The sequence below is a fragment of the Bombus terrestris genome, chromosome 9 (assembly GCF_910591885.1).
Source record: "Bombus terrestris chromosome 9, iyBomTerr1.2, whole genome shotgun sequence".
NCBI lineage: Eukaryota > Metazoa > Arthropoda > Insecta > Hymenoptera > Apidae > Bombus > Bombus terrestris.
Genome location: NC_063277.1, coordinates 7,400,758 through 7,419,016, shown reverse-complemented (window position 1 = coordinate 7,419,016; position 18,259 = coordinate 7,400,758). Strand labels below are relative to the sequence as shown.

Here is an 18,259-nt window from a genome sequence, read left to right as displayed (position 1 = left end):
TTTTACATGGGCCAATTTAATTTCTTCTTCAAACTCTTAAGAACAAGATACAACGATATTTTTAGATTCAGAAAATTGTAAATCCTAACTAAATCAAATACTTGAAAAGCGCGAGTAAAGAGAATTATCAAGTTCGAAACAAACCAAGAAATAAGTTCCATCATTTATAAAAAGAAAAAATATTAGGAGAAAAAAGATAGGTACCTTCTTCTTCTGAAAAATTTTTAGAGAAAGATACTCAATTCTTGGAAATTGTTTTCTATATAAGGTCTGAAACTGAAACAAGTATTAATTAAAACGCTCGATCGTAACGTTCATTGACCCAATCCGGTAGAGATAATGTTATCAGAGTGCGCGATTGCGATTTCGAAATCCGATTGCGTAGGAGTTGACTACGAATAAAAGAGCTGAAAGATTCGAGAGAATCGTGATTCGTCAATGATTCAAATTCCTTAACATAAACAGAACCATGATTTTTGCCTGAAATATATCGGTATCGAGAATCGTTCACGCTTCACTCGTGTGCGCTTTCTAATCAGTTTTCAAAGTCGGTTTGAATTTCACTCGTACAGTAACAACTATACGACGATCGTCTTTTTTTCTCTCTTTACTTATTTACTTTTTTCTAATAGCACGCTTTAATTCCTTAATTGCGTGAAAGCATCGGAACGTTACAAGATCGGCTCGATCGCTGCCAGTCTCTACGGTATTGCGTACGATTTATCGCTGGAAACCGGGTTTTTCTCTAATTACTGCGCCGAGATAATGTTTCTTCGAACTAGTTACGAAAATTCAACTAAATCTTCGCTGTTTAAGTTAATATTCTGACAATGAGTTTCATCGAACAGACAATTTCTTAGATCAAAGTCAATGACCAGAAAAAGCCTAGGAACACTGAAAATTATAATTGATTGGAATGGTTTGAGTTTGAAATATAAATTACCTTTGCTGTTGTTGCTAGTTACCTTATAGCGGCTAACGATAAAATTTCCACTGATTAATTGACCATGATTAATTGATTTCATTATTTTATGTTTGAAGAAATCATTAGTTCCAGAGTCCAAACATTCTACTAAATCATTATACCGACTATCAAACTTAATCATTCCGCAACTCAAACATTCTACTGTTTCTATATTTAACAAACAAGCCATTGGAAAGTTTTCTTGTTTTATTGGAAAATCTTCTTATGTTTCTAGAAAATTCTGCTGCATTTTTTAAAGTTTAAACTCGTATCAAAAGAACATATAAATATACTATTTATTTATATGTTCATTAATCGACATAAACATATTCATAATGAAAAGATCTGCATTATGAAACGCAGCAAGACGATCCATTTAAACGGTCTGGTAGTCCCAATCGAAGACAGAATTTTGTGGTAGCAATTGAAGATATAAGAAAATTTACTATATAATATTGACTCGACAAATTGGAACACCAGAGAAACATATCACTAGATCATGAATTACATACCAAGTATCATAGAAAGTACTATACTTTGGATATTTTATATATTTTCTCACATTACCCGCGCTCTGTGCAATTTTGCACTTTCAAATTTCTTACGAGTGCATACAAATCCGCAGCCTGGACATTACATATCCACGAACATAATATATTAGGAGCAGACACCGAGTTATATTGGACGATGATTTTCCGCGAGCAAGGCCGACCATTCCGAATTTCGTTCTCGACAACGCGTTCTCGAGGTTGTTACGGAGCTCGATTCGAAGAAGGAACCCCCGTCGGTGCCTTGCAGTCGCGTATTTCACCGTCAATTAAACGCGCTATATGCAGCCACGCACATCTTGCGCGTGTACGCGAGAAAGAGCCACGTAGAACCGGCGCAACGCGAAAGAGTTACGTTCATTAGCGAGGCTACTCTGGTTCATATAGCGATTTTATCAGATTTTCTGTCCCGGTTGTATCCTTCCACCTCCTGACGCCTCGCTCATACAACCGCATTGCCCTTATGGTCGTTCGAGTCCACGGAAATTGCATGGTCTTAAGGTGCATCTTGAAAAACAACCCGACCGTTCCTTACCAGTTGTGGAAATTTCTTTTTAACTCTTTTAACCGTGATTTTTAAACCGTGAAAAGCTCTTTTTTCATTTACTCGAAGGAATTTATGGTATAGGCTAGATTGTCAAAATAAAACCACAGATTCAACAAGTAATGATTCTTGTTTCAGGAAATATGATTTTTCAATTACATCACATCGAAACAAAATAATAAACATAGACGATATTAAAGTAGAAAACACTAATACAGGAAACATTTGAGATATATCGTTTTCGAGATATTATCGATATTATATGAATTCTCATTTCGTACAAGTAAATTATATTCGTGATCAAATCTTTGCTATTTTACTTGGATGCGATACAATTAAGAAATCGTGGTTTTCCAAACAAGGATTCTTTTTCGAACCTGCGTTAAATATTCTTCCGTTCCTCTTCTCCAATACTGTGTATTCGCAATGTCTTAGATCTCCTTCCTGAATAACTAATGAATTTCTTTAATGAAATAATTATTACTGTAATTGTAACACGTGTAATTAATTTCCAATTTTTTACACGAAAATAACAGTAATAACCATACTATATACAGTCCAAAGAATTCTATTTCCTCTATCATTCTTAACGTTTTCCGAATTTAATCTAATCATCTGAACAAAGGAATCTAAATTTTTGATCCTAAAGAAGAGAAAATCGCAATCATTGAAGAACCTTAACCCGAGTTCCCATCGATATCCAAGCTATTCTATTCTCCTCTCTCAACCAAGACACCATTGTTCGCAGTCCAAAAATACAAGGACTAGCAGACGCCAGTTCTCGAGAACCTATTTTTCATCGTTTCTGATTCCTATCGACCTCATAGACACGTGTACTTTCCACGGGTCAGCCAACAATCGCGGCTGGCGTAAGAATTCTCGTTGTCGAGAACATAAATCGGGAACACACGTTCCACGTAACAATCGTTTCGTTTCTTAAGGTACGTCATATTCGTTGAAAGGTTCTCACGAAATTGTACCGAAATTTTGTAATCAGCCATTGTCAACGTTCACCGCCATTTATTAGCTTTAAAACAAATTTCATGGCTTGTCTACTGTTTATGGCAACCGTAATTATCACGAAATATTTTCCGTGGAATGTAGGATAAAAGGTAAAGCGTAATATGGATTTCTTATCCGGTTTGGCCATTGTCCTTACGAGAGCCCGATTGTTCTTTCTTTCGACGATTCTTACGAGCCTTTGATGCCTTGGCGCGATCTGAACGAACGAACCGTGACGTTTCATCATCCGGGAGAAACGATGGTGGCAAGACTGCGTGCGCAACGGAAACAACGAGCTCGCGACACCTAGATTATTCTTTGTCTAATTGGCTCAGGCTGGCTCTACTTCGACGTTCAGCGCGTTATGAGAAGAAAAGAAAGTTAACACCGAAGACATTGTGAATTAGAAAATAGGGCTGTAGAAAATCTCTTCCTCCAATTTTCACGGAATTGTATTTATGTAATTACTATAATTACAAATTTCTGATAGACACGTGAATGTTGTTTAAGCAGTGAAAAATGGAAAAGTTGGCTTCCAAATATCTTTTTCCTAGGAAAAACAAAGACGTTTCTTTGATCCACTTTGATGTAAAGCAATTGTGAAAGCAGATCAAAGCGTGAAGAATTTCTTAAATGCTATTAGCGTCTTTTTTTTTTAAATAAATTTCAGTATTCTCATATGATTTCTTCTTGCTGTAAATTTCTTCATTGTTAAGGTAAAAAGGGTGTCATTACGTGGTTCTATAAATTTATGTTTTCTAGCTCTTTCAATAAAGAAAAACTTATTGTCTTTCGTCTGAATTAACATTAATATTTTTGAACCGTATGCACCCAGTATCAACAAAAAGTTTCATAGATTTAAAGTATGTTGTAGATTCATATCGTAGATGTAGCTTTAGAACAGGAGCAAACACGTCGATGAAAATTAAACTATGAGATATTTATCGCGTTAACGATAATCATGATATTTATGTATTTACATATATGTAAAATAGAAATTTTTCTTTAATACGTTTTAACGCGCAGTTTGATAAAATATTGACGCACGTTCCAATATAGATGTTATGAATATAGATGTGATGTAAGGAACAAGATATTAATGCAGGAACTTTGTGGTAATTGGACACGATAAATCTTTATACGTAATATGTTACGAAGTATCGTTGTTCTCACCGCAATACGTTAATCACCATTCCGTTCGATAACGATAATGTCAATTTCATCAGTGTAAACCGCAAAAAGTCCGCTTACAGGAAAAGGAGTAGCGCATAATAACGACCTGGATTCTTTTTATCTCGGCGAAGTTTTTCTGCTGGTAACAAAGTTGAAAACACGTTTTTCACCGATCTGTTCATCGTTACAACGATATATCCGAGACGCAAGCGTATCTCGTTCTTCTGCGACGCGAAACGCGAACTGCAACCAAAGATTCAATGGAAAATTCACTTGCATATATATGTTACTCTGATTGGAATTTTCAGTTTCTATTACTAAACGTTGGAAATGATGTAAATTGCTATCAGAAACCCCTTGCGATATATGTAATTGAATCGAAATTATTAATGAAACGTTACGAAATTTGCAGATACCAAAATGCATAGAATGGACATAATATACACAAAGATGTAAAATATCCGGAACATATTGTTCTTCGTAACGTAATATTTGATAGGCAAAACAAAATTTAACCTATTGTTCCTATTGTTCCAATTGTGTCCGTGGAAATACGAATTTGCAGAAAAATCCCCAGTCTACCGTTAAATCACCTGGCATAACAGTAACAATTTTGATAATTGATGAAACTTTACAATCAATTTGTACAAATTACAAATCGCACGATTATTCTTTATCCGACTCAATATTGTGGAATTGTAAGAGAGAAGTCTAAAAGATGACGACATAAAGAAGCTAGTGAAACTTCAGTCGTCTTCAATGGATCGTTTCAACTACAAAATGTAGCTGTAAATATAGGTGGAAGTGTATTTGCCGAAAGATCGCAAAATGTACGGATCGAATTTCAATGGCCATTGCCAATCAATCTGGTAAACAGCCGATTCTTTCGTTAAGAGGTTGCCGCAGTTGTCCCACGAAAATGTCGTATGGGCACAGAGAGAAGGTTGGCATAAGTCGAAATCCGTTGGCACGAATTCAAACATCACGAGACAATACAGACGTACCAGCATCGTGTGTACACGTCGCGTTCGATTCTTCACAAGCACCGAACGAACCTCGACTGTCGTCATTGTCCCTGTAATGTTTCCACCCACCAACGTTGTCGATTTCTTGAAACATTTCCCGTCGACCAATATTCTCGCAATAACTGCAACATCGGTTTCTTGGATCGCCGTCTACATTCCGACCTTAATGACCAATTAATCTTTCCTTTCTTGCGTTCCGCATTCGACACTGTACTTATTCTTGTTATAAATAAAAAGGGAAAGAAATTTTCGGTTATAGACGGATTTACGATCGAAAGTGTAGAAACTGAGAGGTTCGTTTCGTTCACATGGCGAGATTAAGGGGCATCTTTTTGCAAAGAGGTGAATTATAGATCAGTTTCTGTTGAAAATAACAAAGCAAAGGAGGAACTGTTTTTTTATCGACGAATTTACAATGGAAATTATGGATAGCGAAGTATAATATAAGAGCCGATTCATTTATACGAGATTAAAGCAGATTTTCTTTTTTCTTAGGGGTGAGATATAGATCGGTTTGTGTTAAAAAAATACAGATGTCAAAGGTATTTTATTTCATCGACGAACTTGCTACTGAAACTGTGCACCGTTTAGATCGATTTGATTAACAGAGATCTAAATAATAGATTAAATGTTTCTATGAAATGGATGTTTTTAAAAACGGTGAAACGTAGATCGTTTTTGGATAATCGATACGTTTCTGGGTAAATGTGGAAAAAGAGACACATTGTGTTTCGAATATCGTATAATCGATACTCGGGGATTGTTTGAGTTTAACATTGTCGAGACACGTGAAAAGGAGACAAAGGCTAGTGGTTCGTAGAACGAGCTACGGTAGATCTGAATAGAAAATAGAGTATTTAAAATAACAGAGTTACAGTCTATTTATGCCATGTGAAACATGTTAAAGTGAAAACAGTCAAGCAATGACACCGTTTACAAAATTCAATCTCTTTTGAATGATTTTCTAACAATTTTTTTCACGATACAATTAAATTCATTGAATCTAATTTCCTCAGAGCTGAGCTAAAGTATTGAAACTTATTTTGTAACGTTCTTTCTTCTACCCCGTTACACGAATACCTAGATTTAAGCTGATGACGATTTAGTGATACACGACATAGCATAACACTTCTAGAAGTGGTATTAGCATTTTCTTACTAGCTAGTGCTAATAGTCTCTAGTATCTTCTTTTCATACTATGTTTTTTGATTTCAATAATTGTTTGCTGATCTATAGCGAAGGCTCGAGATGCAATCTATATTTAATTATAATTTATTTCGAAAACAGAAATTATTATAAAATTTAAGCTTCCTATATCCTTGGTCACTTGGAAAACCACTCTTGCAATTCACTCTGATATTTTCATAGCTAGTAAATTTTAATTTAAGAGATATTGAATATAATTCTAAACGATAATACGGTTCTAAAGGAAATTTAGCATAAAAAAATTAGCAGGAATACACAGAAATTCAAGTTTTCTACAAATTAATCAACACATGTCGTACGTTAAAATAAAAAATTAATAATAATTTTTTATAATTTTTTATTATGGTAGGTAATTAATAATGATTTTTTTATAATTATCTACGTCCAATGTATCGAGTATAATCTTCTCGTAACTGGTTAAAGAAGTTTTCATCGCATGATTCTCCCTAATCTACCTAACGAGTAACATCTTCTATTTTTCGGCCGTAGACACGTCCGTGGCGAGAATATTTGGTTGAGGGAGAGCAGAAAGGTAGCGAAGCAATCAAAGACATGATCGATGGCTCATTCGTCTGAATCTTACGGTTGATTGGTCAATTAGACAGGAAACACGTACGAGAAGTAGACTGTTGGCTACGTGTAAGAGTAGGGAAGGCCACAAGGGCGAGGCTTCGGAAAAGGATATTTTAATTATCGTCGCTGGGTTATGCTTCTGCCTTCGGCTTCGAGCCGGTATTATTGATTTTGCTTGTATTAATTGCATCTACGTTCGATCGAACGTGGAATCAACCCTCGGATCTGATTAGGTTCGTGGGTCTGCTTCTTCCTTATCGAACGTCGTTCGTAACCGACGAAATTAAAAGGCACTGATCACCAGGGAATTTGAATTTCAACCTGTTCGTTCTGGCATTCTTTCCGACTCAACCAGAAACGATCGTTAATTCTTTATTCTTCTAAGTAAAATTGTTTCTTGGCTGTATAAAAATGCTTCTTGATATTATTGTTTTGTTTAAAATGATTATTTATTGTTTGTCTTAATTTTTTAGTTTTTAATTTTCGATATAATTCTGTTCCATCGACTTCTACTATTTACCATTTCAAACATCCTAACACTTGTAAAACAGTGAAAACTTGGAGAGACATGTAGCGTTATTTTCGATTTCTACTTCATCTAAAAGGTATTGGAAAAGTAAATCAAGAGACGATTTACAATATGATAAATTACATTAACATGCAAACGATGTAAAAAGAATAACAGCTTTTGAGGATTTCTGTAAAATCTACGCCTTGTGTTAGATTGTAACATGCGAAATGTCCATTTGAAATCTTCGGATAAAATCATCCTACTATTCGCCATCGATCTTCCAAATTTTCTTCCAGCGATACAAACCTGTAAAATAGCAAATGAAATAAAGCTTTGAAGATTTTGCAAAATTCTGAACTATTATATGTACTTACACCGCTAAATACTTTGCAAAAGTAATATTAGGAACGTTATATCGATAAAAAATTCCAGAGACCAGGTATTTGCATCAATAAACAATCTTTAATAAAAAAAAAGAAAAAAACAGAAGTAAATTAACTGCAATCAAGGCAAATGGACGTTTCACATATATGAATCGCTAATTGGCCAATTAACTCGACAACGAAAGTAGAGGAAATCGATGATTTTGGCGCTAAAATCTCAAAATTTTCAAAAATTGGAGTTAACGAATTTGGCGTGCGAACGGTTCGTATTACAAACCTAATAAAATCTACAGTAGAAAGCAGAGCGTGGATCCAAGCAGTGAAACCAGCCTCTTACCTCTATTTATATCTTAATCTAATGCATCTTTTCTACATTTTCTACATACCAATAAGACCAAACCGAGTAAGAACGCACCACAAGTTGTGCCTCACCCGTAGAGTATGTTTCAGGCAAGGAGCAGGGAATGCCAGCGTTCGCGCGTGGTCCACAGGAAGGTGGTCCGCCGGAAATGAGTGACGAAAGGTTGGCGCATATCCTCTCAGAATCGGGCCACCTACAGATGAGGGGTGAGCACGAGGTGTCGAACGACGCGGACAGCAAAAGTCCGAATAGAATTGGTTGTCCGAGCCCATTTAACAAAGACAGGCTCGACAGTCAAAATAGGAGACTGAAGAAATACGAGAACGATGACATTCCGCAAGAAAAGGTAGTCAGGATTTACCAGGAGGAGCTGGCTAAACTTATGGGAAGAAGGGTGGAGGATCTACGTGGACCCAGAGAGTTCTCTTCCAGGTGAGGCCCGAACAAATGAAAACGTATCGCCATCGCTTGCTGGATTGATTGGAAAATAAAATTAGAGATAGATATAAATATTCGATTTGAAATTTTCTATTTTTATGAACACAATTGAAGAGATCTAAGGAAGGATATTGTTTCGTTTATTGAATATCATAAGAAGAACTTCAATTTGGATATTTGATATAGTTTTAGTTGGTCATATACATTCTAAAAATTTTTAATTATAAATACAATTCCACTATTTATCAACCCTATCTTATCACGAGAAATTCACATTAGATATTCGATGAACATATTATTGAAAAGAAACCCCATTAACAAAATCTATAAACAAAATTAGTCTTCCGGCAAAAAACTAAAAGCTCCATCGAATTAATAATTCTCCGTGAAGATAAATATTCAGTGTGCCAAGAATGTGACTCGTATCGTCAACACCTCGCATCATTACTCAATTCCTCTATTCGCGAATCTGAAAACATAAGTCCAAAGAATCAAAGCAAGAAACATAATCAATTTAGGAATAAATAAAAAGTAAAAGCACACACGTTACGATGTTAAAAGATGTTCGATAGGCATTAGGCCGCTATCCATGCGAACCGGTAGCGCATCCCATAGATCATATGAGTCACGGCGGATCGCGGCCGAGCAACAGAGAACTATGCCGAACGGATGACGTATGCGGCTAAAATTAATATGCTAGCTATATTTGTTTCGTTGCTTAACACGAAAATGTCAGGTGTAAACACGGGCTTTTTTGGTCGAAAGCTCGGATTACAGGGCGCAGCTATTGTCAAGCGAGCCGCCACGATTGATCATTATTGAGGACAGCACGCGACCTCGATTAATTGTAGCGCGATGTTCCCGCACTTTTTCAGCGGCACGCAAGGTGGTCTTCAGGGTATAGAGCGGACCCAGGAGGACATCAGATTGGCGCTTGACGCGTACCATCGTGAACTACAGAAGCTGAACGCGACGCCAGGCCAGAATCCTTCGTTGACAGGACTGCCAGGACTACCTGGCCTGCCTGGCCTCTTGGCACTACAGCAGCAAGCGCTTCAACAACATCATCTCGCTACGAACGGTGGTGGTGTCCAAGATCTGAGCCTCGGTAAAGTCGATCCAAGAAATAAGATGATAAACGGAGTGTCCGAGGAGGAGAAAGAGAAGATAGAGGAAGCGATGAGACACGCAGGAAGTGCTTTTTCGTTGGTCAGGCCAAAACAGGAACCAACCACCGCACCCCAATCGACGCCAGGTGGATCTAGCGCGAGTTCACCGCTTGGCAACTCGATTCTTCCACCAGCAATGACACCTAGCGAGGAATTCTCGGGTGCAGCGGCGGCCAGTCCTCTTCAGAGGATGGCCTCTATCACGAATAGTCTGATCAGTCAACCGTCCACGCCTACCCACCACGCGGCCAACCAGAGGCCACTGAAAGCTGTACTTCCTCCCATTACCCAGCAACAGTTCGACTTGTACAATAACTTGAACACAGAGGACATTGTTAAGAGAGTAAGTTGAATCGTAACATTGTTTAGAAGTAGTTGGAGGTGATCCTCCAAGTATGCCGTTCGAAGGTTACAGATCGGGATTAGAGATAATTCGATTATTCGCTTGCATCGCACGATCGTGTGCATCAGGAAGGAAATATCATCTTTGTTTTATTGTCGTATTTGCTACATTCTTTTGTCGGGTATTCTCTTGTGTCTCGCCAGTGAACTTCTTCACAATCTTAATATTTCGATTAATTTATGATGTTATGTTTCACTTAGTGTGAAAGAAACATTATTTAATCATCAGTAAATTTCGTCATTTCTCTAAGATATTTTATCCTGGAAGTTACTATAACTCTATTGTCGCAGTGATCTTGTCACTTCGTTTAACGAAGTATTTTTGGTAGAATTTTGATGCAAGTTTCAAGTAAATCTACTTAAAATTCGAAGTATCCTGATAATTCACGTAATCTATGTCTCGAATGGCAATATATATATCACCAGATATAAGAAGCTTTTAAACAAGATATTCCTTCGACTAAGGAAAAATCAAACAGTGTTTGCAAAATAATAATAGACAAAGGTACAGAAAAAGTTCGTTCGTACTTCTCAGATACATCGATGCACAAACACGTAGAGAATCTGTAACAGTAAACGTTCTGTTCTGAACTATTTTAATAGCCTCGTAACGTTCTCTTCTATCTATAGCCATTTTATTAACATCATACATTTCCAGTTTTGTGAAGCACCCTATATAAGAAATATACAAGTTATAAGTCTATAAAATTGTTTAAAGTTCGACTCAGTCTAGTTAGAATCTCTATATCTCTTCTAGCAATTGTTCCTTAGCCTAAAAACGACATTAAATAATAAAATAAAGAATAAAAATTCGTTTTTGCAGGTGAAGGAGCAGTTGTCTCAATATTCGATCTCGCAACGTCTGTTCGGTGAATCCGTGTTGGGCCTGTCGCAGGGTTCCGTGTCAGATTTGCTGGCGCGTCCGAAGCCATGGCACATGCTGACGCAGAAAGGCCGCGAGCCCTTCATCAGGATGAAGATGTTCCTCGAGGACGATAACGCGGTGCACAAACTGGTCGCCAGCCAATACAAGATCGCACCAGAGAAGTTGATGAGGACCGGCGGCTACGGTGGCCTGCCTCGTAAGTTTAACTCAGGTCAATATAGATGTTTTGTTATTTTACTAAAACCAACATAGTTTGGGAGCTCGATACCTCTGTGTGCCGAATGCTGCTGCCTTTAAAAAAAAAAAAAAAAAAAAAAAACGGGAGAAACAAAAAGCAAAAAGGAAAACTAAAATACGAAGAACATGCGTTGAGTGAAATTGAATGAGTGAAAGATATGTTTGCTGATGAAGGAAGCTAATTCTAAGCCTAAAGGAGGGATTTTCTCTAATCCCAGCTTAACGAAGCAACTGACGACTGTCAAAGTGAGCTTTCGGACTATAACTCAAAAGTTTCGTGGGCGACCACCTTTCAGCGTCTCTTTTTCTTCTTTTTGCAGCCTGTGGAACACCAATGAAACCAATGCCTCCGACGAAACTGGTACAGGAACAGCTACAGAACGCAGCGAAGGCGCAAGCAGCGGCGCAAGCTGCGGCTCAAGCAGCAGCGCAACACCAACAGGAGAATCAAATGCAGCTTGGTCCGCCTCAACAGAGTCCGCAACACCCTCAACACCCACAGCCACCACCGCCAATGATGTTGACACCACCTGGACCTCATCATCCCCATTCTCAGCTCAGCATGCAAGAACTACAGAAAAAGCAACAGCAGCAGCAGCAACAGCAGATAAACCTTCATTCCCCGCATCACCAAATGACCCCATCACCTCTCCGTGGTCTTCATCCACATATCTCGCCGAGTGTATACGAAATGGCCGCGTTGACGCAAGATCTGGACACGCAGACGATTACGACGAAGATCAAAGAAGCGTTGCTGGCCAATAATATCGGCCAGAAGATCTTCGGCGAGGCTGTGCTCGGACTGTCGCAGGGCTCGGTCAGCGAATTACTCAGCAAACCAAAGCCATGGCATATGCTGAGCATAAAGGGCAGAGAACCTTTCATAAGAATGCAATTGTGGTTATCGGATGCGCACAACGTGGACCGATTACAGGCGCTGAAAAACGAGCGTAGAGAAGCGAACAAAAGAAGACGTAGCAGCGGGCCAGGTCACGATAATAGTTCCGACACGTCGAGTAACGACACGGCCGAGTTCTATCACGCAGCGTCGCCCGGACCTGGACCAGCCTCCGCTAAGAAGCAAAGAGTCCTCTTCTCCGAAGAACAGAAAGAAGCTCTGAGGCTTGCCTTCGCGCTCGATCCATATCCCAACGTGGCCACCATCGAGTTCCTCGCTGGTGAACTAGCGTTATCCTCGCGGACGATAACCAACTGGTTTCACAATCATCGGATGAGACTGAAACAGCAGACGCCACACGGTCAGCCGGAGCCTCAATCGCCAAGAGAGCCTGGCCAGCCATTCGACCCAGTCCAGTTTAGATTGCTGTTAAACCAAAGACTGTTGGAGATCCAAAAAGAGAGACTAGGCTTGGGCAACGTGCCTCTGCCTTACACGCCGTACTTCAACCCTAATCTGGCTGCCTTAGTAGGGAACGCGCTCAAGGAACAGTGTTCCGGTCTGGATCTTTCTATGAACGCTCTGAAGAGGGAGCCAAACCAAGAGTTTGAGGACGAGGATGTGGAAGACGCTATGAGCAATCTCGGTAGCGAGGATTCGGAAGGATCTGCGGGGAGTATAAAGAGAGAACCGGCGGAAACACCTACAGCACCGGCCACTGTCAGATCAAACAGAAGAAAACCTGCAGCGCCGCAGTGGGTGAATCCTGAGTGGCAGGAACCAGCCAGAACAGGGGACGAAGTGATCATCAATGGTGTCTGCGTGATGCAAACGGATGATTACGGCGTTAAGAGAGAAGCCGAAGAAACGATTAGGGTAGAACCGACTCCGGTACAGGACAGATACGAGGAAGACGCGCAAAGTGACGTGTCTTCTGTTTCTGGAAACAACGGTCAAGACCGAGATAGCCCTCTGCCCAGTCCAAAGTCTGGACAGAACAGTCCGGTGACCTCGCCCAGGCCACCCTCGACGCAGCAAACGCAGCAGTCCACCGATGAGAGCCCCAAGGATAGCGTGGTGAAACACGAACCCGAGGAAACGTGGGATTATTAAGGAACTCTTTGTCTCTCTTTTCGTGATATCGTTACTTTCACAGGATCAAAGAGGGAACGCTAAGAGTGAGGACGTTGTCGAAACATGCCAAAACGATGCTGCGAATCGCATACGGTCCCCGTATCCGCGTGGACCGCGGGCCTAGTTAAGTTCTTAGAGAGGAAGAAAGAGCAAAAAAAACCAGTCATAGGATTCGACCAGGCCTGGTTGGTCGATTCCTGCCTACCACGAGGGCATTATCAATAGGGAGGCAAATACAAAGTAGGATACGTGAAATGGTAAATTAAAAGAAACTAAAACGCAAAAAAAATAAGAAACAAAAGACGCATCAGTGTATGAGAACTGTCGGTCGAACTTTTTTCGAAGACTAAACAACCAGACAAACGCTGCTTTATCAAAGAAGACGGAGCTCAATCAAAAAACGAATAAAAAAAAAAAAGAAAGAACGGAACTGTTTTTCGTAACACACACGTGGTATCTGTGCGAGACGAGGGGTTAGTGATGGTGTGCACAGTTGCTACGTATTCGGCGAATTCGTAATTGTTAGAAGACTGTGACGCGACTGGATAGCCTGGGGGATAAAGAGTAGCAAAAGGCGTTCGTCGCACATTCGCTCGAAAAAATCCGAGGAAACCCTGGCCGCTTCCGTTTTTTCTTCGGTGGATCTCGAGAGAGTTGGCTTCAGTTAGAAAAAGATAAAGAGATCAAGAACGCAGTGAAAGAGATTGAAATAGAATCGGAGGAAAGTAAAGAAATAAAAGAATACGATCATCGATCGGTAAAACGGAAATGGCCCGGATTCATAGAGTGCAATCTACGAGTAACCAGAGAGTTGTTAGATCAAATTATTATTAATTTTATCTAATTACGCGACGAAGATGAGCGATTAATAATTATTGCATAATTGTGATTCATGTTATATTGTTTATACACTTCTCCTATCCCAATAGTCGTTAAGCTGTTAATGTTATTACACTCTGCTCTCCGACTACGTACCTTTTTTTGTCTGTTCGGTTAGTAGGCGCGTCGTCTTTCGTGAAGAAGGAAAAAGGAAAATAAGGCAACGGTTTAGAAAAGGAAAACGTATCCTCTCGCTCTTTTTCCTGCTTCTTGCTTGTCCGCCAACCTATGGAATAGTAAACGTCAATCCCTTAAGTAGAACTGGTTAGTATTTGTTATATCTATCTTTTTTCGTATTTTATTTGTTTTTCTTTTTATGATGATTCAGCGCGCGTGGTTTTCGTTTGCTGTTCTCGTATGGATAAGCAGAAAAAAGCAGGATAAAGCAAAAAAAGAAAAATCTGTCCACTTACGAATATATAGTTCTTTATGTTCTTTTTCTTTCTATCTCCGCCTAGAGAATTTGTGAAAAGAGGGAGAGTAAGAAAGATGGTTATACAAAGCGATCGGTGATCGAGGTTATCAGTTACTACCAATTATTAATGTATTATTAGGCTTACGTTATCACTGCTATTTTATTATTATTGAATAATATTATTATTACAATGATTATTATTAATATTATTATTGATTATATTGTATTATTTTATTACCATTCGAATTCTTATCGCGATAACGACACGGCTTCTAAAGCCAATGTGATAGAGCTTATATGCGATGATAAAAGTAAATTGATGAGAAATTAACAAATGAGAGAAAGGGATTGAGAGACTGGGAGAGAGAGAGAGAGAAATTAGAGCGATGTGCCGGGAGGTCGGAGGCCTTCTTTTGTGCGATGAAGATGCGCCGGCATCTTTAAACCGGACGTTATAAAGCGGTGGCACCGTAAAGCTCGCATCCACATGTAAATAGCTGTACAAAAAAGAAGAAAAAAAAAACGACGAAAGAAAGAGAAGAGAAGAAGAAGAGACTCGGAACATGTGAAACATTACACGTACATGATCTTGTATATTATACTTAATTACCACACTTAACTCTCTAATAGCGGTATATTCACAAACACAGAGCTAAGGGCGCGAATAGTGAACGCTTAACGCCCCGTTTCCAATTAAACGATCGAACGATAGGTATAAAATCGGTCGTCGTTGAACAACAAATTTTAGGGGAAGTCCCTTTTTAAAAGGGACGATCGTATATAATATACGTATATATATATATATATATATATACATATATTTGTGTGTATATTATATATGTGTATATTATACATGTACACACATGCACACACACAGATATGTGGAAACGCGGCGTTAAGGTTGTTACATGCAACGCGACAGGTGAACATAATTACGAAAATTACCGTACACTATCGATGCCTGAGAAGGGAGAGGAAGTGAGGGTGAATGCGTGTGCTTGTATGTGAGAGAAAGGGGCAAAAATTATCCTCGATATTACGAATCAAACTTGTATTTACCAGATTAAATTTTAATCTTCGATTAAATTCTAGTCCGCAATTTAAACGAACGATGGCTAAAGAGAGTAAGAAAGATAGCAGAGTGAAAGAGTGGGAAGGGAAAAAGGGATCGAATGGATGAACGAATGGAAGGAAGGGAGCGAATGAGTGAAAAGAAAAAAAAGACGATGTGCGATCGAGACAGCAAACCAGTGAGAAAAACACTTAAACAAAAAAGGGCATTGCTAATTGAGAGACCAGTGATCCGACATTCTTTCTTTTCGATTTACATTTTTTCGTGAAATCTATAACCATCGGGGGAATAGTGTGAAACTGTATACAAACGCTATTATCATCTTTAAACGCTAATTATCGCTAGTGTCACCCTCATTATTCTTCACGTTATTATTATTAATATTATTATTTTACCATTATTATTATTATTATTATTTTAATTCTTATTATTTTTATTACTATTACTACCGCTATTATTATTACAATTACTATCATTACGATTATTATCATTACTGCTATCGCTATTATTATTACCTTTTATCATGATTATTATGTCATCGTTGTTCGTAACTTAATGACATCGACCAGTCGCATGGGGCTGTCCGACGATCATCATCAATGGCATCCAAATATAACAGACAATGATAACATGATAATATCAAATCAATAAACTATATATATATATATATATAATATATATATATAAAGAGCGTGTAACGAAGGGAAACGTAAAGGGAAACGCGTATAAAATAGCCGTGAAAAATCGATTCAGCCCGATGAGACCGTCCGATCGATCGTCAATCTCGTTAGGTTACGACGTCGAAATTGCCGCGAAAAAATGCCGATCGTCGCCGATCGTGACGCGCAGCTGATCAAACAAAACGTGTAACCGGATCTTCCGGCGACGATCAGCTCCATGGTACACTCGCCCTTGTTTTCTTACCCTCAAAAAGACCTACACCACCCACACCCCCACCTTTCTCTTTTCACGGTTTATTTTTTCTCTTTTCTCTTGTTTATTCGAACGAGACGCGAGGCATATAGGTTCTTCTGTAGATACCGAATAGACTCTAGATAGCAGATAGCTTTAATTATTTAAGCGGTAAACGGTAACTTTCTTAGACGAAGCAAAAATCATCCGCGATCTTCGGCTAAGGAATTTGTAATATAGGGTTGAACGCGGAGGTTCGCGCGGACAAAACCGAGCGGGGGGGTCGCATAAAGGACCACCGAAAGGAGGGAAAATCATATCGTAAACCTAATAATGAATATTTTACAGAAGCGGCGGCGAAATATAGGAGGGAACGAAAGAAAAAAAAAACGTGAATAATAAGAGAGATAACAAAGAAAAGAATAAAAATCGTAAGGATAAACTCTGTAGATAGACACGTTCGGAAACATTAAAGAGATACAAAGGAAACAAAAGTGAAATAAGGAAACACGGAGAAATAATAGAACGGTTATCGAGGCACTTGTACAACGCGCGCGTGTTTTGCGCGCCACACGTGAAATGATCAAAAAACGAGTAACAAATTTTCGGGGATAGAAAACAAAATGAAAAAAAAAAAGAAAAGGTAAAATAGCGACGAGAGGAGCGAGATATTACATGCCGAGAAAGGACATTGTCATTTCAGTAGTGAAAATAATTGTATTTAAAAAAAAAAAAAAAACACACACACGAGACGAAACGAAAGAAGGTTTACCTAACGTAATAGTTTATTGATTTGTATTTCATTTCAAATTGTATTATAGCTTAAAGATTATCCTGTACATTGCATACACATACACACACATACACACTCACACACGAGCACTATTGTTTTAAATTGTACGTTTATGATTATTATACGAAGATAAAAAAGAAAAATAAATAAGGTATACAAAGTATTGAAGACACGTGGGAAATTTTATTCTGAATCTCTCGGTCTACGAGAATCTCTTCGATGATTCCTTTACGGCAGATTTGTAGAATTCGCATCTTCAGAGGCATCGAGCGTATATTTATGTAAAAATCTTCTTTTATATCGTAACAGAATGATTTCACGGTTTGTAATATATGTTAAACCATCGAAACTATTCGAATTGTTTAAATAGAAAGTAATTAATGTTATAGTAATTTTACGGATTATATGTTTTGTTTCTCGAATGTAGATAGAAATTTTCTAATAAATTATTAGTAAATGAAAACGATGGAATATTTACAGAAATACACAGAACACTCGATGTCTCGAACGCTACGACTTACTGGTGTACAGATTAATCAATTCCTGTTTGGTAGGGAAACTTGATAAACAGTCTACATCGATCTAAATCCCGCGATAGCGTTAGACACGCAATAATACGATTTAAACACAATACGAATGGAAAATTCTCTTTATTGTATATACGTACATGATTATATTATTCATATCAGTGTCTCCATTCAAGAATTTCTAAATTAAAAGGACTGTATTGCAAA

General features: G+C 38.4%; 1 protein-coding gene across 6 annotated transcripts in view; it reads left to right on the top strand.

Annotated features, from left to right (window-relative positions):
• The window catches only part of LOC100649582 (homeobox protein cut), a 168,575-nt gene extending 150,316 nt beyond the window's left edge, over positions 1 to 18,259 (top strand). For 3 of the 6 annotated variants that reach the window (XM_048408595.1, XM_048408599.1, XM_048408594.1), the window contains 4 exons: positions 8,368 to 8,722; positions 9,580 to 10,240; positions 11,123 to 11,396; positions 11,743 to 18,259. In XM_048408595.1, the coding sequence (XP_048264552.1) occupies positions 8,368 to 8,722; positions 9,580 to 10,240; positions 11,123 to 11,396; positions 11,743 to 13,433 (2,981 nt within the window). In that variant the 3' untranslated portion in view covers positions 13,434 to 18,259. The remainder of the gene's footprint in view (positions 1 to 8,367; positions 8,723 to 9,579; positions 10,241 to 11,122; positions 11,397 to 11,742) is intronic. The other 3 variants (XM_048408597.1, XM_048408596.1, XM_048408598.1) reach the window with 3 other exon arrangements.